At 39.2% G+C, this 25,784-nt stretch overlaps 1 protein-coding gene across 4 annotated transcripts in view; it reads left to right on the top strand.

Annotated features, from left to right (window-relative positions):
• The first annotated feature begins 697 nt into the window (after positions 1 to 697).
• fhod1 (formin homology 2 domain containing 1) overlaps positions 698 to 25,784 on the top strand; it is a 49,060-nt gene continuing 23,973 nt past the window's right edge. For 3 of the 4 annotated variants that reach the window (XM_036534587.1, XM_036534584.1, XM_036534583.1), the window contains exons 1-6: positions 698 to 1,086; positions 3,081 to 3,187; positions 6,086 to 6,150; positions 23,941 to 24,008; positions 24,719 to 24,824; positions 25,395 to 25,489. In XM_036534587.1, the coding sequence (XP_036390480.1) occupies positions 922 to 1,086; positions 3,081 to 3,187; positions 6,086 to 6,150; positions 23,941 to 24,008; positions 24,719 to 24,824; positions 25,395 to 25,489 (606 nt within the window). In that variant the 5' untranslated portion in view covers positions 698 to 921. The remainder of the gene's footprint in view (positions 1,087 to 3,080; positions 3,188 to 6,085; positions 6,151 to 23,940; positions 24,009 to 24,718; positions 24,825 to 25,394; positions 25,490 to 25,784) is intronic. The other variant, XM_036534585.1, reaches the window with a different exon arrangement.

The following is a 25,784-nucleotide window of genomic DNA, read 5'->3' as shown; positions in this document are numbered from 1 at the left end:
GCTACGAGCTACCAACGGTTTTCAAAATGAAGGGACTCCTGGGTGCCCAAGGGTATTTTCTAAATTCCTAAAAAGACATGTTTTATATTGACAGCTTTCTGAAAGTAGTAAAGATTAACCACATGCCTTACTCTTTTACTTTCATTTGCATTTAATTTGGTCTCTAAATGTTGGGTTTTGAATAGCTTCAGTGTAAGCACTAATTGTAGCCGACAAGGATGACTGCAATTATGTGACTATCACAAACAACGAGACGTGTTTATGAAACCGATAGGCACGCGCTTATTTCGGAAGGCTAGCAGCTTTCTGTCTTATAAATGAACTTCCTAACATCTTACTTGTAACACTGATATTCTCTGTTTTTTATGAATTCAAGACGTTATTGTGGTTTCCACAAAATTATATTTTAAAAGAATTCACGCAAAACCTGATTGTTGAAACCCTTCTGATAGCTTTCTCTTCTTGCAGACGTCATTAACACTTCTATTCGTTTATCTAGCCAATATAATGGTCAGTGTTACTCTACCGGTTTAATATTTTACTCTGAAAAGTTTCGTTAGTGAGGTGATGCCACTCGCCTTTCATTCGGCAGTAAAGCGCGTCATTACTGCAATCTAGGCTGGTTGGTATATAGGGAGCGTTTAGTTCAAGTTTTCCGGCAGCCAGCTCTATTTCCAATAGCATGAGTCATTTACTTCGGTTTCAGAAGTTCCATGCAAGTTTACAGTCCATTTCCTGATCACGTCACAGATCCCCAAGGGTAGAGCGCTGAATGCTGTCACGCTTGATCCAGTTTACCTCTACGAGTGGGAAAGTGGTACGTTCCTGACCGCGTCTTTAAATGGCAGTTTGAGCTTCACTAAGAGTTTGATACATCAGTCTTTAAATGCAAAGAGCGAAGTAAACTTGACGGACAAAACCATGGCGGTGGTAACATGCCGAGTACAGTATCTGGAAGATACGGACCCGTTCGTCTGCACAAACTTCCCTGAACCAAGACGACCGCCACCGCACAATTTCTACGAAAACCTCGTACTGAGTGAACAAATTGCTGGTGTTCATAAATTGTTGGACGCTCCACTTAAGGTACGTTTGGACGCTACTGGTCACGTTGTTACACAAACAAAGCAGTGCGCGTGCCACCAACATGTGTTAATGAGTGGAATACACAACGTTTGAGATATAATGTTTGATATTTGGAAAAAAATGTGGATGTCAGCGTACCATATGGGGAGAAATTGAATGGAAACGGAACTGTGGAAAAACCCTCATGCTGTAAATTTCTAGGATTTGTTACATGTAGCTATTGAGCAAACGTAATGTAGTCTAGCCTATTTCAGTCCCTCATGAGAGCTGTTTTATCATCATAAAATGCCGACAAACTGTAAATAGACGCGTTTGTCATCATTTTGAAATACTTTTTTAGAGGGCATGTTACAACCACCGGTAGGTCAATTAGTCAGCCGTGACAGCTTGTGCTCGCCTGATAGATACCCTTGGAGCTTTATAATAAAATAACATGGCAACGAGGTAAATAGTTTCCTCCTTTTCATTTATTACGGGCCTACCTTTAATTTATTTCAAGTATGTCATGGCAATTTTAACGGTAATAATGGAAAAACTAACACACAATTAAATGTTATTCTATTACTGCGTGACTGTCAGCTTGCCATGGACACCGGCGAAACAGGAAGCACCTTGTCTTAAATGTGCAGCTGTATAGTGCACGCACGCATTGTAAACAAACTCATGCTAATACAGATGCGGAGGGGTGCTTTTCTCTCCCCAGGTTTTGATGGACTACCAAGCAATGTGGTGACGTCTTGAAAATAAACTACAGCCTCATAAAGTAAACTTACACAAACGGTTTGAGGCGACATTGCCCTCGAATACTACGCCGTACAGTGTAAGCAGTATAATTACCGTAAGAGCCCTAGGCAAGGACCTAGCAGGTTTTGTAATGGCATTTAGAACTGCTGGAAGCCGGTGTTGTTACATTCCGTTTCCCTTTCTTCCAGAGGGTTAAAAATAGAAGTTTGTTTTTGATTGGGCTTTAATTCTCAGTCCCATGGTCCAGAAGCAATATACTGAAAGGAAGCCAGTGGGGCCACTCTCAAAAAGAGAGGAAATTGTGTTAATGTTCCACTGTATTACTGAGATCTGTGCCATTTATTTGGATGACCTGGTTACTGAGTGGTGCTGTACTGAGCAGTGGTCTCTGTTGTTCTAATGGGAACAGTCAAACTTGAACTGTGAGGCATCCTGGATGTCATTTCAGGCTTAATTGTGTTAATACTTGAGGAAAGGGTGGGATCTGTAAACAAAGATAAGAGTCAGGAATGCCCCTCAATCAGCTTGTTAATTTGGGGGGGATATCTGTGGCAGTATTTAGGACTTAATTGTTTTTCCCCACATGATAACATGAGAATGTTTGTCCATTATTAACGGTCATAACATGTTACCTTTTCCCACATGTCTAAATTAATTTTCTGGATCTGGTTAGGGGGGCTTCCAAATATATTTTGCCCTGGAATATATTAGGTTGTGTGTGCATTCTTTTTTGATGTTGTCTTGTTTATGTGATTGCTGTGCAACAATTTTGAATGTCCACATTACCTTCATACTAAAAAAAAAAATCAAGTTATATTTGTTAATGGTCATCCATATCAATGCTGTAATGTTGAAAAGAGCAATGCAATGTTGTGAGTCTGCAAGGAAGAATGCGTTCTGACCTCCACAACTAACTCCATCAAACAACTGACTCCATCAAATGTGAAAGTCATACATCTTTGACATTGAATGTACACCAAAATGTTTGTCACATGATGTGAAAACTTGATTCAGAGCAGCTTAATACATTGTGTCAAGAAAAAAGCATTCCAACTCTTTTATGTGTTGCTTAAACAGCAAGCTAAGAGTATCACTATGGTACTATTTTATATGTTGTATTCGTATTCAGTTGAGGTAACTGGTGCCAGCTTAAGTTCAGTTTGACATAATTTAGTAAATAAGATGGCTGACAGATGTATTGATGTTCACCCAAATCCCATGTTGTTGTTGCTGTTGTTGTTCACATCTAGCTAGAAGAGTGTGCTCTGCAGCTTGCCCCCAATGGGAACTACCTGGACCTTGACCTATCACTGGCAGAGCAGCGAGATGACCTGGAGCAGTTTTATGAAGATATTAAGTAAGGAAAATTTTGTTGTCTCTCTTCACTGAATCTGTGCCTGCTCTGGCAACGTGCCCGTTTGCATTTCATCCCTGTACTTTGCAGTGACAGGAAGGGAGGTTATAAACAGTTTAATGCAAAACTGCAAACACATTCAGCGTGGCAACTTGCAGCAGGATAGAAGAGCATAGACAAAGTAACAGCTGAGCCCAGCGATAAGAAGAATAAGACAGGCACATGGTTATGCATCGTACATCTAATCGGAATGGTTCTTCAGGAAGCACAAGTTGGTATAGGCTTTTGCAGCTCTTCCCCCTTGCAGGATCTGGAAAGTTGGACCATGAATGGGATGTAAGGATTGGGGCGGGGACGCAGAGTGGGGCTGAAGGCTGAGAGAAACTGCTGCAGGCTGGAGGGACAGCGGAGATTAATAGTAGCTGTTGACGCACAGTCAGGCAGAGGATGAAAGGGGTCTTTAATTGAACTGGAAGTTTGTCAAAAGGATAAAATACAGCCTACTTCGCATTAACTTTTCACAAAGCAGCAAACCAATGAATAATGCTGTCCCGCACAGCCATTTATATTGTACTTTATTTAATTTTGACTTTTGTATTTGATTTTTTTTTCTAGATTTATGCATTATGTTACATTTATAGGATGGTGTATGTCAAACTGTTCCTGTACTGTGTGGAGATACTGGAGAAAGGGGGGGGGTTAGCCTCTGGCAGGAACCTTTTTGAGACTGTTAAGTGGCCTCTTTGACACCATCATCTCGGTTACATTAGCAAGAAGAAGGAAGAAGCAGCATCCATATGAACAGCAGCAGAGACTCAATAAGGTGTCTGCTATGACAAAAATATACTGTCTGATATAAATAACAATGGCCTCCTTTGAATTTGGAAAAAGCCTCAGGAAGATACTGGAAAATAACTGCTTTGCAATCATGAAAAATGCTTTGTATGCATAGGAAATGGTACGACTAACCAAAAAAAAGCAGTGAATGAAATATGGGGCTATTTAAGAATGTGGAATTAAAAAAATATATATGCCAGATTTTATGTCAGTAGTCCTAATGGTATAAACAAGGTAGAAATCACGGTGCACAGTATATGGTCATCCTGACCCTTCAATGGCAAAGTGCAATGAACACATACAAGTCCAAGTGGGTCTGTCTCATTCAAGGTTACACTTCCAGGTCACCTGTGGTCATGATCTGTATCTGTTACACTGAATTGTTTGCAACATTCTTTCAGGACCACTCTTTCATGAAAAAAGAACACCACTCAGACACACTTGTGTGTTGCAGTGTGCAAATACTGTAGAGGGTGAAAACTATTTGTCGAATAATTGGGCCTTTGTATGCAGCCACTTTTAACTCAGTGCATTTTCCTGCTCTCTACTTATTTTATATTCAATGCAAATTATTTGGCTCCACTGAAACAGATGGGAATTGTCTAATGAAGTACAGATTTATATCTGTGGGACTTTATTAATCTGTTAAACAATGAAGGTGGTTGTAATTGAGGAACGTGATGTGAATATAATTTGAATAATAACAGACTCACAAGGACTGCTGTACCATCCCTTTTGTAAGCAAGGAGCAAGGCTGTACAGGCCCAGGGATGGTCACCCAAGGAATTTGCAGTGCAAATCATTGCAATAAAACATTTTGTTTTCAATCTGTGTCTATAGTATGCAAATGATTATGCAAAACCCTTGAAAATGATTAGATAAATGAACATCATGAGTTAAGTAAACATGTCATGTAAAAGGAGTTATTTCTTTTTATTTGTTTTTACTGGACTGGCATTTGGAACCCCAAATGGCCCTTCTCAGTAGCCCCTCTTATTTTGCCGTCTCTAATTGATGTATTAATTGAAGAAATTATGAGAGTAGTTTAATGAGGACATGTTATTTATAATCTGAATACAGCTGGAACAGAGATGGGGTGAAGGCACAGAGGGAGAAAATGTCATTGGAAATTGTGCCTGGTAGAAAATGAGGGGACTCTGAATTTCTGTGTCTTTAAGAACAGCATAAGCTGCTGAAGTGCTCTGTGTGCAGCCTTCCACCAGTGTATAGCATACTTTCCACATCTCTCCTGTCTCTGTGCCCTGTAAGTTTCCATAGCATAATCTCCCCTTGCTTAGCAGATCCATCAGAATTCATCCTGCAGATTTTTTTATGTATGTGTGTGTGTGTGTGTGTGTGTGTGTGTGTGGTGGGGGGGGGGGGGGGGGGGGGGGGTGAGTGAGTTGGTTTGGGGTTTGTTGTTAGTAGAAAGTAGGAGTGTATATACATATACATCCTTACACCTTACAGTAAATCAGAGTAAAAAGTGAAAAGCTAAGTCTGTCTCCAAATGTAAACAGTTTTAAAATTCCATGGATGTTCCATGGATTTCTGCATTCCAGATTGTAGGATGACACTGCTGGCAGTGGAGATGGGCTACCAGTAGGAGATCAGTATGAGCACACATCCTCCTTCAACACTCAGCTCTGATACACCAAGGGCCACACTTAAACTTCTGGTGTATGACCGCCAAGTGGTTTCTGCTGATAAAGTTAAAAAAGTGAATGACTTACATTAGTTATTTTTAACATGCATGTCCAACTGAAGCTTGAGTTTAATTTAGATTTCACTTGGAATAGTCATTGCATTTGAACATGTACCCTTGAGAGAGTGTTTAGTTGGATTTGAAAGCACTCAAGTCCATGGCCTTCATATTTCAGATTAACAAATATTTGGTGGGGTATGCCTGATTAATAAAAAAGGATTTTGAATTTATTTATTGCTACTTGGGGAAAAAATAAAATGTGTAAAATCCTATAGTACCGTGTACTGATACTTCCACAAATGGTGAAATCTGAAGAAAAACTGCCTTTATGTCCTGAAATGTTTCTTCTTTTTCCACAGCAAAGGAAAAAAGCCCATCCTGATTCTCCGAACCCAGCTGTCTGTGCGTGTCCATTCCATTCTAGGTAATCATATTTTTAAAAATACTTATAACATTAACACAAAACACCGGTATGCTTCTCATCTTTTTTTTATTGTTACCCAACAGTAGCCAGTCTCATTTTTTTTCTGCATTTGGTTTCTTGGGCCTTAAGCGCTGATGTTGATGAAATGTAAGCATTACAGTGTGAAGTCGTGCCTTGCCACATGAGCTTTACTTTTCCAAGTACTCTGTAAAAGTGCAGCCAGCTGTCCCTCTTTGGCCTTTTTTAATGCTTAAATGATTTTATTCCTTTTGGTTTTCCCTCAAATTTAAAACATCAGACCCTGCCACATGTGTAATCATTCATTATTTCCAGTAGTGACATCAGCAGCAGTGGTGAATATGTGTTTATATTGCATTATAAACTAGAATTAATCATTAGAGCAGCTTAATGAGAGGTTGCACTGCCTTGTGTGCTTTTTAACATTCTGCATTTAGATGATCATAATGAAAGTTGTGCTACATGGTTATCTGCACTTTAGACCAGAAGAGTGTTCCCCTTTTGCTTGGATATTGTTTCTTATTTATATATGAAATTACTATCCTTTGAACAGCTGTAAATGTGAATTTACACATTAAACCCAAGCTTAGAATTGCAAACAAAGTTCATACAACAGAGTTCATGCAAAATAATAAAGGTCACTCACTTTCTTCAGAAAGTATATTGACATGCATTTCCTGTAATGAATTCAACTAACCGTACATTTTGCAGAGTGATTTGTTTCAAGTCTGGGCATATCCATAAGCACAAGGAAATATGTAGTGGAAAAGTGATTTTCATGAGGTAAAATGTCTAGTGAACTGACTGGACTAGACTAGACTAGAATGAAATGAATTTGTTCTTTCAGTTACCTCTACATAGTAATACAAAAATAGTGTCATCAAAACAAGCTGGTTAGAGGTGCATAACTCAGATTGCTGTGTAACATTCTTAAGGTGACATTGACTGTGAGAGAGTATGATCTCAATGTCTTCAAGGTGTGGTTTTCTGTGTTGTGAACAAAACCTAGAATTCAAATGGAATGGCAGCTATGGTTCAATGGTGATGCAATTGTGCATAGCAACTTTGATTGAAATGGTGGTTTTATATATTGTTTTATATTATGCAGAGCACTGCATACAGGCAACAAGTTCTCTCTTTAATTGTATGTTTGCCACTCCTTGAATGAGTCTTTTTGTTTGCAGATGTTGGGTATGAGCAGGTGACATACAGGTCCAAGTGGTGGCTAAATCTAAACATTTGTCTATTATCAGAAAATGTAAGCACAAAGATACTGTGTCATGCACCACATGGACTGCATTGAAATCAAATAGTGGTTTATACTCACAAACAGAATAACATGAGAATTTAGTCCTCGGTGATAGCTCCCCAAAGACAACCATGGATATTTATGTGAGACATTCAAAAGGTCTTGACAGGTTTATGCCTGAATGTAGGGACTGTGGTGGAGCAAATGTGATCCAGAGACCTGACACAAACTCATTCTTTTAGTGAATTCACACACTGGACTAGTTTGAGCAGGTGGGGATTTATTTTTTGGGGCAGGCTGTTCATAATGGTCGAGGGTGGTTGAGCAGGACTGACTGGTTGGTTTTGTTTGCTGAATTTTTAGGTCATTGTCATAGCAAGTAGTAATGTTACCTGGATGGCATTCTTTAAAGGGCATTCTGGGTGGTTCTAAGAGAAAACAAAACCCAGGGAAAGTGTTTGGTTATATGTGGCAGCATTTATAAATATTTATATCAGCCCTGTATGACCCAAATAAGCACTTTCACAGGGATTCATTTTCAGATAACTTCAGCCTATTTTTTTACACCCTACCTCAGTGTTTCTATACTGTTGAAGTTACCTTTTTCCTCTGTGGGTCTTTTATCACATTTTTGAGATGTTGAGCATCACGAAAAGTATTAAAAGTGAGTTATATTAGGAGGAGATGTTTCCTCACACTTGAAGTATAGATAGTACTTGATCTAAATGATTTATTCTTGTTTTGATAATGTTTTCATATGGTTATATGTTTTTACTGGAAACTTCCCGTGGTGAGTCACATGTATTCCCTTTTCCTCTGCTGACTGTACTGCTGACTGTACTGACTGTACAGAGAACCTAAGAACACCACAACAATAAAGTATTGTGTGTGGAGTTTTTGCCATTTGCAGTCCATGTGGTCCCTTCTTCACCTCTTCTAGCTTAGGTTTCTGACTTAATTGTGATAAAATGGCATCTTTAACTGTCTGCCCAGAGATGAATACCCACTTCTGTGTTGTAGTCTTTCCAGAAAAAAGGGTTGAGCTGGACTTAAGTTAACTGTGCTGTTGAACTTGAATAAGGCTTATTGATAGAGTTGCAATGACAAAATTTGTTGATTCAGTCAATAAGAGCATAATGCCCAAATTACAGCCTAGGGAGAAGTTATATAACGCACCACAAGACTATCTCCAGTACCCCGTCTGTGTGTATGTCATGTAACCACAGTAACAGAACTGTGGAAACTGCTCCTGGAGACATTGGCATTGCAGGGTGGAGGAGGCTGCCTAGCCACAGTGATGGCCAAAATGAGCAAAGGTTCATGAGAGTGCAATGAGGCACCAAAAGCCATTTATGAATTATAGCCAGTAGCACAGTGAATATTAGACATATACATTGCATTATAGCATTTTGTCCTAACACTTTTTTTCAGCAATCTCCCACGGACTGGATTATAAAATGTCATTAGTTAATGTTGCCAGCTGTGTGTGGATGCATGTTGTGCAAGGGCTTGTTGCTAAATGTCCAAAAAGGACAACATCAAAGTAGTACTTGGGAATTTGGGACATGTTGAGAGATGAAGGGGCTTAGTTCTGCCAGCGCATTTGTCTTGCAGCGGACGTGCTAGCAGCTTTTCCTGGATCTGATTCAGCGGCAGGCCTCACTTGTCTCAGTCTTGTTGCGTCCTGTACACTGACGCAGCATCCTGTTTCTCCTCTCATGCAAATGTTCTTTGTTTGAGCCAGCCATGGACTGTTTCCATTTTCAGATGTGTCTCATGTTTAGATAGGGGCCATAGAACAAAAGCCCATACAAAGGCATGCATGCCTTTTTTTTTTTTTTTTTTTTTTTGGCTGCAGACTATATCCTTAAATGACTGTACACTGACATGTCTGTTTTTCAGCCGTAGTATGGAAAGGCTGTATTAATACTACAGAGGTAATAGTGGGTGAGCTGGTCGGTGACTGCCACATTCCCCAAGCTGTGTGGCCACACTTTGTTTCCTTTGACTCATAGGGAGGGGCAGCCTCCAAGGAAGTTGGCCTGGTTTATTGTGCGGTGCTGCGTTCTGTAGTGTAGCTGTTTATCTGCAGTCCTCTGTCAGCATGAATTATGCTTACTAGGCAGGGAAATGGTTTCAGCAGCATGATGTGGATATTTTGTCTGTGGAACAATCTGTGAAGTACTTTCTGGTATCCTGACAACTCTATTCTGATAATTTGAATCATTTAGTGCCTCCTTCATGAAGTAGTGCTGTTAGAATGCCTGATAACATGATACAGTCTGTTGGTTGTTCCTGTGTGCCTTTCTGTGCCCTTTTGGGACAATGCAGTTTAAAAGCATTGATAACTCGACCTATGTACTGCTGTTTTGAAGAACTGGGAAAAGCCTTTGTACTTTAAAAGAATGAAACAGAATCATATTTGGTAATTGGTATACAATTCATAGTTAAAATTTTTTAAAATGACAGTTCAGTTTTCCATAAATGACATTCCTGTACATGTAACCAATGTGAATCAAAAAAGTGTCTTGCATAAAGTGACCTTAGAGGTACAGTAGTTAATTTATGATGTATTGTCAGATAAAGGGAATGTTGTTTAAGGTAACACATTGTGTAAATTGCTACTTTTCTTTGAAAGTGCTGTAAAATAGAATGCTTTCTTTTGGTAGTGTTATATTGGAAATAAATTCATCATATTCATATCTTGGCAATGAAAGCCAGATTTACTAAAGAATTAAATTGTGTGTGTGTGTGTGTGTGTACTTTTTAGGTAACAAAGACCTGCAAAAATTATCTACTTCAAATTATATAACACAAGTTACTTTCACATACTGTCTTTGGTTTCATGTGATAAGTTTGACTATAGGCTATATATACTCCATACTTTTTGGTGTAAATCTGTTTGCCTATTCAAGATGTGGCAGTGACATTTCATCCAGATGGACTATGATCTGTATTTTTGCCTGTACTGAATTCACAGGGAAAGATGTGTTCTCCAAGTCATCTTCATTTGTTCAGCTGCTCCTTTTTTCAAACTTTGTTATGCATGATTTTAACCTAATTTTTCTAATTATCCCCAGAAAACGTTTGTTCATCATGTAGTGCTCTGTTTGACCAAATAACCTGTCCATTTTGTTTTGTGATGGGATTCAGCTGACTGCAACAATAGGGTGTTTCTTTACAGCGACTGTGTGATTACCTACTCTCTGTCCTAGTCTTGGTCATTAACTTCATACAAACTGAGACCGCAAAGTAACTGCACATTTTGGCAAACCTTTTCTATTAGTAAATCTGGCTGCAAGACATATTCACTTTGAGAATATGTCTTAGAATATATATTTTCACTTGGAAATTACCATGGGGTAATTTCATTTCAAGAGCTTTTCAAAGAAACCAGTGTCATTTTGCCAGGTTCAGGTTGGATTTCACTGTGTGACTCCACTTAAAGAGCCTTATAAGATGTCTGTAATTTCCTGGGTGAGGTAATAGGGACCAGAAGCTCTGAAGTATAGTAACTGGAAACTACATTCCCCAGTATCAAGACTGTCTTGTCAGAGAAAATGCTAGATGTGCAAACAGTGGCTTTGTATTTCCCATGTTGATTTAAGTCTGGAACGCAAGATAGTTTGCCAAGGCTCTGTCCAGCATCACAGCTTTACTCTCTAAACAAACAGAAACTTCTAGCACTTTCGTTTTCAATCCTGCCAGCTCATGTAAACAAAATAAAGAAAGGGCTAATGTAATAGCTAACCAGTATCAACAAAGACACTGCTGTACAGTACCAGTTAAAGATTAGGACACACCTGATTAAGGTAAAGGGGAACATGCAGTCAAAGACATTTTGATCTAAAGACTTATGCTTAAATGCATGAAATTTGTTTCTTAGGAATCAATTTCACTTTTTATATTTGTCTATGTATTAAATTCCAAAATTATTTTTTGCTACTTTTAGCTTCTACTACTATCTAAAATATAAGATAGTTTAGATTTCTTTCACACTTTTTTGTCACTATATTCTTCCATTTGTTGTTATTTCATAGTTTTGATGTTTTTGCTATTCTAAAATGTTTTTAAAAAATATTTTACTCTAAGCCAAGGATATTACTCAATTAAGTTCAATTATGGAACAAAACATATTTGAAGTATTTAGTTTTTTAATTAATTGCACAACCCTTTATTAAATAAAAAAGAGATGACTCACATGAATTATGTGAATATCATCTTGAGAATTGTTGGCACTGTTAGAAATACAACACTGTAGTCCACTCAATGTTCATAATATCATCATGTTTATAATATCATAGTTTTAATCAATTTAATTATTTATGATTGAAGACATGATAATTGCAACTGTGGTGACTTGTTTATTTGCTTTTGTTTTGTGGTGCAGTGTCTTCTGAGTTCTTCATAGGATCTTAAGACAGTGAAGGCTATGGAATGCCTGATTTGTCAGCTGCATTTCTTTCAAGACTGTTTTTGAGATTCAAGAAGGCAGAGTTATGTTGTTCTTGTAACCAGTGTGTTAAACTGTTCAATTAGGTTTCAGAAAAGTTCATCTGTGGAAGAAAGAGAGTGCTTCCTTCATCCTGCTCAGAAATTTCTCAGGGTTGTCAGGATATTTAGCCCTCAAAAATGTGCAGTTTGAATGTGGAAAATCTGTTTGATCTATTCCTGCATTTGATGAGCACCACAAATCCCAACTGGACAAACTGTACACAAAAGAAAACATCAATGGAATGTCTAGATTTTGGGATAAATATGAGAAATGATATTCCTGTATAACATGAAGGGCTAAACAATACTTGTCATTTGTTATCAACCCTGTGAATGCTGGGAAAAGTGTGACTTTATGAGAGCAAATATTTGCATAGCATTGCCAATCCATGGAAGACAAGACTGACACTGGTTATATTTAACCTCAAAATGTAGACAAGTGGACTTTCTTTTATTCAGCTGTATGTGTGACTTTCACATGCTTTTATTTGTTTCTTTTATGCAGTCCTGCTGCAAACACCTTGACTATTTTTTCCTCTTTACATTACTTTTTATATGCTAGTGCAGGTTAAAATGTTACTATGCTAATTGGAGGACTGAAAGACAAGTTGAGGAGAACTCTAGAACTACAGGCTCTCTAACCGCTAAATTTGTTTAATTTGTAAACATTGTAAGGCCTATAAACTGGACTCATTAAATAGACCAAGGACTTCCTAATCTACTCTCACACAACCACACTGTTCAAATACTGGCTTGAAGATGGTCCTGTGAAGGCGCTTGCATGCTGATCCATTGTCCCCCCCCCAAGGCCAGTGTTGGCTGACTGCAGGTTATAATGCATGAATGTTGTCCTGGACACACTTTGACCAATAGCAAACCATGTCAAAAGCAACAGAAAGGCAGCACTCTAGTGCAGCAGAGAGAAGTGAAACCGTTCTTAATCAAGTATAAGTACTATAAAGGTTGATCTCATTAGTCATTGCATAAATGCATTCAAAACAAATTTTCAGGAAAATGTTCAACTTTCAAAAAAAATTGATTCTAATGTACCTTGTTTGATTAATGATAAACAATACAAAAAACCTGCATTCACAATTCAGAAAAAAACTTATTCTTACACTCTCTTACACTCTTCACAAGTTTATGCAATGTGCACAGATGGACTTGTTTTAGCATATGCTTTCTAAAGCAAGTAAACAGAAGTATGAAGCTAAATTAAATTGAAAGAAGATTATTATATAAAAAAACTATTTAATCTAATAATGAATACTTATTTATTTTTAACGTGTTAGTTTTTAGTTGTTATGTAAGGTGTCAAAAGCAACTACATATTCTTTCATCAAATTGTGAGCATCTAAATTATCTAAATTACAGTACTATACCAAAAGTTGCACAAGTATAAACTACCTAGCCAAAACCTATTAAAAATGTTGTTGTAACCAAAACTGTTAAGAAGGCAGTCTTTCCATAAAAAGAGGCAACAACAACTGTACACGTATTTGCACATTCAGTTAGAAACTGAGAAGCCTACTGGCACAAGCTGAGCCTGCTTGCATTTGCCAAGGCAAAGGCTGCTCTGGTGGTTTTTAGGCTTGCCTCTAACATCCCCCCAGTCTCCCTCCACCACACGATCTGCACGGTTAAGAGCCGCTGGTCTGTGGGGAACAGTGTGGTTTGATGGGACTTATTTGAGGATATTTTTAAAACTGGACTTCGAGCAGGGAGATTTTGGATAAGACTCTGTGCCAACTGTTAGGGTACCTAATTGGAATTTTTCAGACACGATTTAGTCACTTACATTCTTTCTTTGAGCAATAGCAGCTAAAAATCTGCTTACAGGGAAGCGTATACAAGACTTATTTTTCCATCCATCTGACCATTTTGGCACTAAAACAACCACAAGCTTGATCCATCAAAGTTTAAACCTTTTTCCATGGTGCTACTTGGACTATCTTCTATGTTAATTACTCCCCCAAGTTACTGGGGTGTGGGATATTTTTTTGGGCGATCTTTACCACCCCTCAGAGCCTCGGAGCCTCTGAGCTCACATTGGCATTCCACTCTTCTGCTTCTGTCCCTGAATTTGTCTTGTGTGCGACAGTCACTTGGCATGGACTAACTAAAGCCATTTACTCAGTGGAGAAACATTTTGCATTCTGCTGCTATATGTAGAGTGGGATTGCTTCCACTTGTAATGCCTGCTGGTAAATGACATTGAGCTTGGTCTTTTTTGTGGGTCCCCTCTGCAATCCTTGTAAACAGTGCTTGGAGAGCACCAGCAGTGTTGTGTTACATGTCATTCTGTGGAGTCATGAGCCCAGGATATCTCTCTTCATTATAGCTCAGTCAACAGAAGGGTACATACCAAATTGTCCTTGGATTATGACTTGGACCTACTGAAGTGTGGTCTTGCTGGTTTTACTTGAAAGACTTATGATTAAAATATAGCATAATTTAACATAGTTCAGTGATTAAAAATGTTCTCCAGCCTTGAGGAAAACTGAATATACTGCTATTTTTTTTACAATATTTAATTTGAGTGATTTAACATTCATTCAAAATTTGGTTCTGCATGCTATTACAGATTCGCTCTTGATGCCAAGTTTAGGCTTGTGTATTATTTTTCCTCCAGAGGGGGAACCTGCCAGCCACACTGGGCTTCTAATGTGTGGTTAGAAAGCAGGTCAGCAATAACATTGACTTAAGTGCTTATCGTGTATTAAAAGGCTGGCGCTCATGACAGAATTATTCATTGAGTTCTTGGCTTTACTCTACAGGGAAATTTGCCAATAAATAAAGTGGACCTGCAATTTTATAAAAGAGAAATTGTTGGTTATATCTGCTTTAGTGACCATGGAGAGCTTGAATGTAAACATGTTGTTTATTGTAGTTTCATGAAATTTCAAATCAATGTCTTCAGATTAAATTGAGTTGAATTAAATAGTGATTTGGAAAAAATGTTGTTCTTATTTTGTTATTATTATTATTATTATTATTATTACTGCTACTATTACTTCTACTTGAAGGTACTACTCCCCTGTCATTTGGAGGAAGGTTCAAACTTTTTATTTGAATGTCCTCAGTTCCTTGCTAGCATTTCTCAGCTGAAGGCAGCAAACCTTGGTTGAATTTTTTAGTTTATTAACCACAGAAGGCAAATGCTGATAAGTATCCATAATAATTGCTCAAGAGCTGCTTAGACCTTTGGAAAGTGCTACCAGATGCCTTCTAGTTCTGGGGGCTTAAGTGTGGTCATGGAATCTGCCACCACACACAGCCTGTGGGAAAGCTGTTATCTATGGATGTGAAGGGCAGTGGAATCAAGCAGTCACATACATAATGCGAAAGACAGACTTGTTATCCCAGCGGTTATTCAGTGGCATCTTAATAATGAAGTTTGTAATGGACAAGTCTGCATTTGCCGTTAAAACTGAAATTGTTTCGGAGAATTGTTCTATTTAAGCACTTAACTGAAATTTACCCCCATGAATACCTGACCACACCCATTGCGTTCCTCCCTTGGTGCCCCTTTCTGCCTGCTAGAGAACATCCCATGAGAGTGATAACATCCATCACCCCACCCTAACTCACAACCAGGGCACCTTTGTTCCTTTGTATTGCCCAGCACAGCCGCTCTGTGTTTACGTGTGGAAGGACTTCTGCTGCACTCTGTCTCCTCTGAACATTTGGCGAACAATACCCAGGAGTATGAGCAGACTTGGAAGACCACAGTGACTGTAATACTATTCTAACAGCAACGTAAAGTCCCATTATACAGCAAGAGAATGTTTTACCATTTGATTAGTATAGTAAAGCATATTTTGTTGTGGCGTTGTTTTTATTTTCCCCAAGGTCTGTCATCATGGTAGCTGGGGGCCTGTGAGTTTTGAGGGACAGCATGGTTCATTCCTGGCACACCACAGGCAGAACACTTGTTATGAGCTTGACAGCTGGACTGCGCTGTGCTTTTCCACATTCAGGGAATAATTTAGATTGCTCTGATTTTGGCAGCTTATGCAAGCATTTGTTCTTTAATGATCCACGTCTCTGTGTTTTGCAAGGCCTTATATGGACCTTGAGGTGTATGTTAAGCATACCTCAAGAGCAGACCCCCTTAAAGACGTAAAGCAGTACAGATGCGACCTCTGACCAGATCTCTGGTCCAGCTCTTGATCTCTGAACCCTGGCTGTGCCTCACCAACTGACCTTTCTGCTGTTGTTTGGGAAATGATCACATTACTGGGTAGCCATCATTTGTAGATCAAGTACTTTCCAGAAGAAAAAAAAAATTTTACCCAGTGAATAATTAACAAATGCATTGATCCGTATGCATTAACCTTGAGCATGTCTCTGTGAAAGGGATACATATCGGTGGCAGAGAGAGATTGAGGTAGTGAATGTGGATCCATTTTCATCATTGCATTACATTTATTACTATGCTCTTATTTATTACTATCTTTATGAAAGACACTGGAACTGGAGTCAAATTCCTTGTATGTGTAAAAGCATACTTGCCCAGTTAAGTCTGATTCTGATTCTGATTCATTTGGCAGCGACTTTCATCCAATGTGACTTACAAGGCCATTATGTTGAGTAAAATTAAGTGCAGTAGAGTACCACAGGCAACACACAGACCCAAAAGTATCGCATACAAGTGAATGCTGCTCAGCAAAGTGCAGGGTTTGATGTGGAAGTTGGACGATTGTCTGTGAGGTGGGTTGTCAATCTAAGCCTGAAGATTGCTGGAGAGTCTAAAGTCGTGACTGGTGTGGGCAACTTATTCCAACACTATGGAGAAAAGGTCAGCCTGAGTGGAGCAAACACCAGGGGGTGCAGCCAGATGACTAGGGGTACCTGTGTGGAGGTATTTAGCTGGGTTGTAGGGTTGGACAAGAGATGTTGGGTGTGGAAAGGCTGCTCCACTGGCTGCACACACTACCAGCACCAGTGTTTTAAACCTGATATGAGCAGCAATCCGTAGTCATAGTGAACAGAGGAGAGGTAAAATGTGCACATCTTTTTTGGTTTAAGACTAGACTGACTGCAGCATTCTGGGCCTCATACAATGATCTAAACTAGCACAGTCCAAGAGGCCTGTCAGGGAGGTGCAGTAGTCTAACTGAGACATCACAAAGAGCCTGGACTAAGAGTTGTATTGTGTAGGTGGTAAGGAACCTGAAGGCCCAGGTCACTGACATGGTGTTTTCAGAGAGTGAATGCTTGTTCTTGATGATGACCCTGAGGTTCTTGACAGCTGAAAGAATTACTAAACCATCCACAGAGATAGAGAAATCCTGAAGAGGTGAATATTTGTCTGGCATGTACAGCAGTTTTTAATCCTGTCAAGGTGTGAAGGAGAGCCTTCACCACATCTCCCTTGAGCTAATTGTTGTCAACCATTGTTAATTGGGTGTACTTGTGTTAATTTGTGTGGGGTACCAGCCTATTGGGAAACAAGCCACAGCCTACAAATGGAAGCCTGATTAAATACAGGTGTGGCTGGGGAGCAGGGGAAGGTGCTTTGTCCCTGCTGTGCATGTGCTGGTTTCCTTTGTTTTGTTGATTGGTTTTAAAAATCAATTGTTTAAAATAAAACTTTTGTTGTTTTTGGACTTGTTAATGAGAGAAGTGTCAGTCAGTGTCTCTACACGAGGTATCACAGGGCAGTTTGGGATGTGCGAGGAGACCAGCAAGTCCAGCAAGGGGGAAGTGGAAAATTCTATACGCTTTTTGCATAATTTATACTGTGTAAGAAAAAAACAAGGATGGAGAAGATGAATGCGTGTTGGCATGAAAGTCTTTAATCCAGTAGAAAACATCATCGAAGCATGTGGAAAAACGCAGACTTCAGGTTCAGCGGTGCTGGAGTGGATATATACAGTTTAGGTTGTTCTTAATGTAAATGAGCCAAACCTGTTGCCTGTATGATAATGAAGTCACAGCATTGGTTTTGAGTAAACCAGGATACCCTTCATCTGAGAGAGTTCTTGATTGCCTGCTCCCGGTCCCATTCTATAACTATTTGCCACCTCGCTTGACCAAATTGTTAAGGTGTTGGCAGAGGTGTGGGCCATCCTGTCGGGGTCTCTATGATCTCAAGCCCTTTGGGATGCCACAGCTATTCATGAGATCATTCTTGGTGGAATACACATTCTAGGGCAGAATGCTGTAATTCCTTACAACTGTAAACCACAATGCTGAACATGTCTGAAGAGGTACCATGGCAAAAGAGGGCAGCCCTTCTGTACCATCTGTACCATCGGTAACATGGACCTGTACCTGTACTATGCAAACTGCATGGCATTAAAAGGTACTGATGCAGAATGCTGTTGTTTTCACAGCCTTAAAGGAAATCTTTAAAGGAAACCCATTTTCATTTTTACGTTTATAAGAAGGCCTCTTCTATAAGTGCTTGTGCCTTTTACATTTCAGAAACATAAGCCCAAACAGGCAAACAGCAGGGAATGTTTACCTCAATGAAATTGCATGTTGTGACAAGTTGAATGTGCACGCCCTAATTATGGACGAGAGTGTTTCTGTCTCTTGAATAGGAAATGAGAGAGAATCGCAGGGTAATCTGTCGTTTATATAAATGACTGAAGTGCAGCAGTTCAGCGTCACCAACAGCAGGCTTCATACAATGTGTGTTATACAGAGTGTTAATTTCTGTAGTAAGGTCGCTACCGAGTACAATTCCAGTCTTTGATGTTGAGGTCCACCGGATAGAAGCTTGAAACCACCTGCTCACGAGAAGGCTTTGAAGTGAAGGATTTATAATCTGCACCCAGCAGGTTGATCCAAGCCCTAATTCTGTGTTCATCAGTACTGTGTGATAAGGCCTGGTAAATCCAGCCTGCATTCCTTGTGTGATGGGAGCAAAGATGGATGAAATGCAGGATTTTCCAGTCCACATAAGTGGAATAACTTGGGAGTTTTCATGAGCAATAGGTGTGATGGTTCATGGATTGGCAAATTGTTTAACCTCAATTTAGATATTCCTGTGGTGGTTAACTTTTGAAATACATGTGATATTATATCATAGTATAGTAAAAGTGTTTTGAATCTGTGATCATATGCGCTGGTATTTATGACTTCTCTAGTTAAGTGGTTCCTCATAATATGGGTTGTTGTCTTCCCTTCCCTTCCCTTCCCTTCCCACTGTCTCTCTTTATGCCCCTGCACTTTCCAGAAGTTTCCCAGAGCCTGTGTGCAGATGAGCTGATCCAGCTGTCTGTTTTTGCCTGAAATTGTCTGGACTGCAGTATGTTAAGGGTACATTTCATTCTTTTAAAGCTTTTCCACCCAGAGGGACATTGTGCCCATGTCTAATTCTTCCAGGAAGAAGAGCTTTAAATGGCCAATTATTTTTCATCCCTTAATTAAGTGACAGTTGTGCACACTCCTAGTCCAGATCTTGCTGACTCAAGATAAGGAGACTAAGAATTTCTGACGCCTCATTTACTAAAATTCTTCAGATGTCATTAAGCAGTGATGACCTGATCCAAGGAATACAAGCACCATTCTGTTCTTTCCAATTTCTCAAGTACAGAGAATTAGGCCAGAGATTCATGACCTCTGGTGGAAAGTGTTAAAGGCATCTTCACTAAATCCAATACGTTTAAGCTCTCACTTAAAAATTCCCAGCAGGCTGTCCCTCTACTTTGTCTTTAACTTGAATAAATGTGTTAACAACATTATGAGTTGGAAGGTCACAGACATCAGTCAAACATGTGTAAATTAGAACAAAGTGACACTTGCTTAAATTTGTTTGGAAAAGTTAAAGAAAAGTGTAAAGCAGGAAGATTCAGTAACATCTTATTCTTATTAGAATTTCCCAGTTTCTAGTATACAGTTTCAAACCGTGGCCATCTTTTCTCACTGAATTGCAGCTTCATGAAGTGATAGTAGTGATATTAAGCAATTGGATATTTGGTTACTTGTTGATTGGTGACTAAATGGTAACATTAATGAATAAAGAGTAATACACATTTTTAAAACGGGAGGAAAAAAATATAGTTTGCAAGCTAAAAATCCAAATAAGTAATAACCTTGTTTTATCAAGTATTCCCTTTAGGGGCGACTTTATTTATTTTTTTTTCAGATGTAAATGGACAGGAAAGGGAGGTTCTAGAATGATGATGTCAGAGCTTTCAGCAGCAACAGAGTACTGTTGTTGCCAATTGAAAGCATGTAGTGATCTAAGCAGGGGGCTATGCAAAGTCATGCACCTGTTCCTGTCAGTGGACCGGCCCCTCCCTCCTGTCTGAGACTGTTCATTTGCATCTAATTATCCTCTCTGATCTGATTTGTGAGACTGGCCAAGCCACTCAGTGGTTATTTTGGAGCATCAGTTTTGGGGTGGTGGTGTGACCTGTACAGGGAGTGGGTTGAGAAGAGATGGGCTGAATCTTATTTATAACATTTGAAGAATTGAACTCAACATTGTTGTTAACAATTAACTAAATGCTCATTAACATTTGAAATGAGTTGACAATATAATACAGAAACCATCAATTCCTCCATAGCTGATTGCACTTAATATATTTTCTAACCAGTGTGGGGCTGACACCCATTTGATTTCAAATATGTTGTTTTCATAACTTCTTTTAGTCTTATCTTTTTTTCATTTAATCACTCAGATTTTAACATGCTCACATTGTAAATGTACATATCTCACGTGAAGCTAAGTTTTAGAAGGTTATGACTTTTCTCATTTTGGCTTCATTTTGGTAATATTCCACTTCTTTCAGCCAAGCAAGTGCCATGTGGGCTCGAAGTGGAACACTTGTGGGATTTCACTCACAACAAATATCTTTGGATGAAGTCACTGTTTTAAATCCGATTCTAAACATTTATGTCAATGTGTTTGTTGTCCTCTCTCCATCATAGTTTAGATATGAGTCATAGATAGAGTGGAACACATTTTTAATACTGGTCATATCTACCCCTGCTTTGTGTTCTCAGTGCATTTGGCCTTCTTCCTGTATGGAGTGTTGTTTACTGATAAATGTCACATGATGTCACTGCTTTTGATATTTTATACTGGACACCAGAGACGAAATTCATACTTGTGCCCATTAAGAAAATAAAGAGGTCAAAGGACTGGAACAACACTGAAAATAGTTGGATTCAGTCCCATGTTAATGCCATATATTTATAAACTTAGACTTGGGAAAGACTCTCTATCGGGCAGTATCCCATGCACTGAAAAATTAGGGGGCAGCTATAGTTATGTAACTAATATGTTCTTTTGACTGACGTATTGGACCTGTTCTTCCAAATATATATGCTAGAGATCAGTAGGTGTTTAAATAAGGATTTCTTTGGATTTTGTCGGCTGCTAGTTGCCTTAGTCCTTTTGCCAGGCAGAAAAGACACCCGTTCATCTGTTCTTATGGTGTTTTTTGGGAGGTTTTTAGTCCCAACCAATAAACATCCCAGCTGTTGACCCCTGATAACAACCACTGACTCTCTATGTCTATATTCAGTTATAAGCTGCATGAAGTGTAAAATTGGTCTGTGTAGGCATATTGTGTCTGTTATCAGTACAAAGCAGCCTCTTTAGTGCTACGTCATTGACAGCCAGGAACAATGTCTCTTTCTGAATCCTCACCCCTCCTTCCTGTTTGGAGAGAAATACATCATCATGGAGAGGTGGAGACAAGGTAAAGTGCATGTATGTAGTCACAGCATAGTACTGTCATGGTGACGGACAGCTGTGTGATGAATCACTTAAAATATACTATATAGCATAATTTGCTGTGGTCTTTTTGAGATCTGATCTAGTGAATAGGTTGCGGTCTCATATCCTGGTTGCTGCTGTTGGGCAATATCCTTGAAAGTGTGTAATAACTTGGCCATTTCTCATTTCTAGTTAATTTTACATACTTACTGGCACAAATGTAATCAGCACGTTGGAATTTAATCTTTGAAAAAAATGTGCTATTCTCATTGGGGAGGTATTTAGATCCTGACCACACATACAAAGGGAGCATGCTGTCCTTACCGTACTTCTTCTAAGAAAAAGAACGTCACTGTGAACTATCAAGACTAAGCAAAAAAGATGAGTGAAAACCCTCTTCCCTGCTGCTGTTTTCAGGCTTCCTCAATCCCGACCTGGGATAGCTGTGACCAGCTGATTATAAGCAGGATAAAGCTAGTTTTACATGATTAGGAATGTCCTGCTCCGATTCAAACACCGGAAGATAATGTGTTTACTTGAAGTCCACTACAGCCAGTGTTTCTCAAATGTTTTGAAAAAGGCATTTAGTGTCTGAGAAAACTGTGCTGTTAGGGGCATAGCGCTGTAAAGCTTCATCTTGTTTGGGCTAAAGGCCCCCTTGTGGCAACTTCTCTGATTAACTGAAAATGGAACATTGTCTGACAGGAGGACTCAAACTAAGAATTGGACATTGTACTTCCGTGCATGCCTTGACACTCAGTGTCGCTGACCTAGTAGCTTTGAGCAATGAGCCTTTCCCCTCCCACACAAAGCTATAAAGCTCTCCCAAGTGTTTCCCTCCCTGTTTCTCTTATAGGCTGGGTTTCCCCATTTCTTAAAGAGGCATTCTTTTTTGCAAGGTTTATATAACTCTCAGTAGCTACAACATGTGAGCCTCTGCCCCCAAAGAAGTAAACAAGATGTTTATTACTGGTGGAGCAGATAGGAGATATTTTCATTCCAGAACAATCATAGGCACTCCTGATTGACAAACCTTTTTTTAATAGCAGTGGCCCATAGTACACAGTTCAGTTATCCCTCAGTGGGGACTTCCAAGCAGCTCAATGCAAGCTGAGCATCATCTCAAGGTAGGTTGGCCAGGGGTTTGACCCCCAGCTGGTCAATTGAATGCCCAAAAGTCACGAAGTATCTTCCTCCATCTCCAAGTTTGGCATAGAGACTGTGGTGTGAAAAGAAGTGGTGCCTGGCATCACATGTTTTTGAAAAGTGCACATATTTGTGTGCTCTCTCCTGGATTGTTAGAGGGGGTCATAGTGATTAGCGGTATCTCTGTGATACAATTGGGCATTCCAAATTGCGAGAGAACGGTGAAAAAAAGGCATGGGCATTCCAAGTAATAAAAACGCTTCCCTCAGCACGTGTAAGGACTCCAAATCCTTATTTTTTTACAGGGGTGAGAATTGGGGTGAAATGGGAACACAGAGATTTACCGATTTTTATTGATTTTTACTGACACCTTAGGGATCACCTCTGCAGTTTTCCAGTAGGGTAGATTTTACCCAGATAAAATAAAGAAAGAAACAAAGTTGCCCCTTTTTGCCAAACATTGGCAGATTTATTTAATTCAAATCTTCAGCAGTATCTTGCTGAGGAAATGGCTTGAGAAGAGGGTGTTTGGAAAGTGAACAAAAATGACTGCTGCTAAATACTGTAATATTTCAGGACATCAACTAACATTAAGAGAAACTGAAAGTCTAGTGCAATATCTGTGCAACATATTTGAGTGTAGTGTCACCAAAGACTCTTAATTTTGTGTTTTTGTTGCTAAGTGCATATTCTGAAATTATTATATTTACATTCCACTCAGTTGCATCTTTTTTTGAAAAATGGTTGCCAATTTACAAAAGGCTGTGGAAGAACTTCTCGGGTGGCCCTAGATGTGTGTGGTCCATGTGTGGGAGAAGGTTGCATTCGTCTGATCTGAATAAAACTCAGATGACTTTTTGTTTAGGCCTCTGTGCAGTAGCACTTATGATGTAGTATCTCTGCATTGCATTACAACCTGAAATTAAAATTGCAGTACCACAGTAGTATGAGACTAAGATTTCATCTTTGAAAGTCTGCTCTGAATAATCAGTAGCTTAAATCAAATTGTGTTTGATATATTCAGTTTGCAAATGACTAGATAAGTGGTGGTAATAACTGTGGTGCCAGCTTGAATTTAGGGAGATTGCTGGTCACCAGTGACATCTGTTTCATTTCATTTTAGTGAATATTAGTGTCCTGAAGTTCATGTCTTCACTGTTTTTTTTCTGCCTGCTGTACTTCTTTTGATCCTGTCTTTCAGAAAAACTGTACAACTCCCATGGACCGGAGCTCAGAAGATCCCTGTTTTCGCTGAAGCAATTGTTTCAGGTAAAGAACGCTAGTTTGATCAATGCTCAGTAAATTTAGATACATAGAAGAACAGAGGAAATAACTTGGACATTTGACCCTTTGGCACTAAAATGGGGTCTTGGAATATTAAATGGAGGAAATGCATACCATGCATACCACACATACAAATCAAGCACAGACAAGCACATAATTATAATCACTGGAAAGATAAAGAGGATAAGATGGGACCTGTTATGACATAGAGGATATTTCCCTGTATGACGTACCATACCACAGTGCTGTTACTTGCATCCTCTGAGTCGGTCGTGTTGGGCTTTGGGGTTGAAGTTCACTTCTTTTATGTCCTGTACATTTGATAAGATTGCATCTCTTTAACTGCTGTGGTTTAGTTCAGCTTGCTATTCATAAGGCAGATGTCCTCATTGCCCTGTTGGGGAGAGGGGTTGAGCAAGACAGGAAATACTAATCACTGTCCATGACAACAGCTACGCTTGCTCTGATTTTCTAACAAATCACTCAGGACCTGAGGTGATATTCATGATTTTGGACTTTTTTCTGCTGATTCTGTTGCTTATAGACACTCTTTCTGTCTCTCTGTCAGACATAAACAGAAACATAGACACACACACACACAGAAAGAGAGAACTATTGACTTTACTTCTCTTATCTACTATTTCAGTTGAAAAGATGAATCAATGGTGTTTTCATGCATTTATGGCTTCTTGTAGGATGACAAAGACCTGGTGCCAGAGTTTGTAAATTCTGAAGGGCTGACATGTTTCATTAAAGTGGGGGCGGAAGCTGATCACAATTATCAAAACTACATTCTTCGAGGTAGGTTCCTCTATGGGGTCAGAGGTCACCCTTTATCTCATGTCACGGTAGGTGGCAACCTGAGGAGGAGAACTGTTTTATATGGAGTAAAACATCATTTTGGTGACTGGGGAAGGCTCATTAGGCTTTCTGTGCAAAACACTGATCAGTAAGCATATATTACAAACCCTCATTTCTATAAATGAATGAATGAATGAATTAATGGATTTCTGTTTTTGAAATTGAACCGTAAGTGTATAGTTTCTCACACAAAGTATATGGCTTGTACATGGCAAATTTATACATATTTTATATGTCCACCCAAGCTTTTTCCCCAGGTTATGTTTTCTGAGTGCAGAATGTTGACTGTCTTTCAAAGCACTTTTCAGTAGAAAATGCAGAGGAAACAGGATGTTTTTCCACTGACACCTATTTAAAGAACATCAATCAACTGATTATTCTGAGAGACTGACTGATGATGAGGCCGGTGGACATCGACCTAGAACTTAAACAACCATAGAAATGAATGGAAAACCTAAAAATACATGCTGACGGGTTTTTTTATGTGACATCTTGTTTTTGTGTTGCCAGCTCTGAGCCAGATCATGCTATTTGTGGACGGGATGAACGGGGTCATTAACCACAATGAGACAGTGCAGTGGCTGTACACTCTCAGCGGCAGCTTGGTGAGTCTGTCACAGCAGATATTATGAGTCTCCTCCTTTCACACTGCTAGGAAAGAGAACAGAAACAAGCAGGTGTGAGAAGTGGCGCTCAGACGAAATTGAATGAATGCTGATGCCACACAGAAATGGGAAGGGCAAAGAAGGCCTGCTCATGGTTTACTGAAAGTATTGTAAGACAAAAAAGGATATAAGTCATCACAGCAGTCTTCCGGTCTGACTAAAACCTTATTTCAGTTCCCTTTTCTCCTTTTCTGGATGATATGCTGAAAAATCTTATGCATTCTCTCCAGAGGTC

This window comes from Megalops cyprinoides, chromosome 8 (genome assembly GCF_013368585.1).
Source record: "Megalops cyprinoides isolate fMegCyp1 chromosome 8, fMegCyp1.pri, whole genome shotgun sequence".
In the NCBI taxonomy this organism is placed as follows: Eukaryota; Metazoa; Chordata; class Actinopteri; order Elopiformes; family Megalopidae; genus Megalops; species Megalops cyprinoides.
The sequence above is the reverse complement of the archived record's forward strand: the minus strand, read 5'-3'. Positions and strand labels throughout refer to the sequence as shown.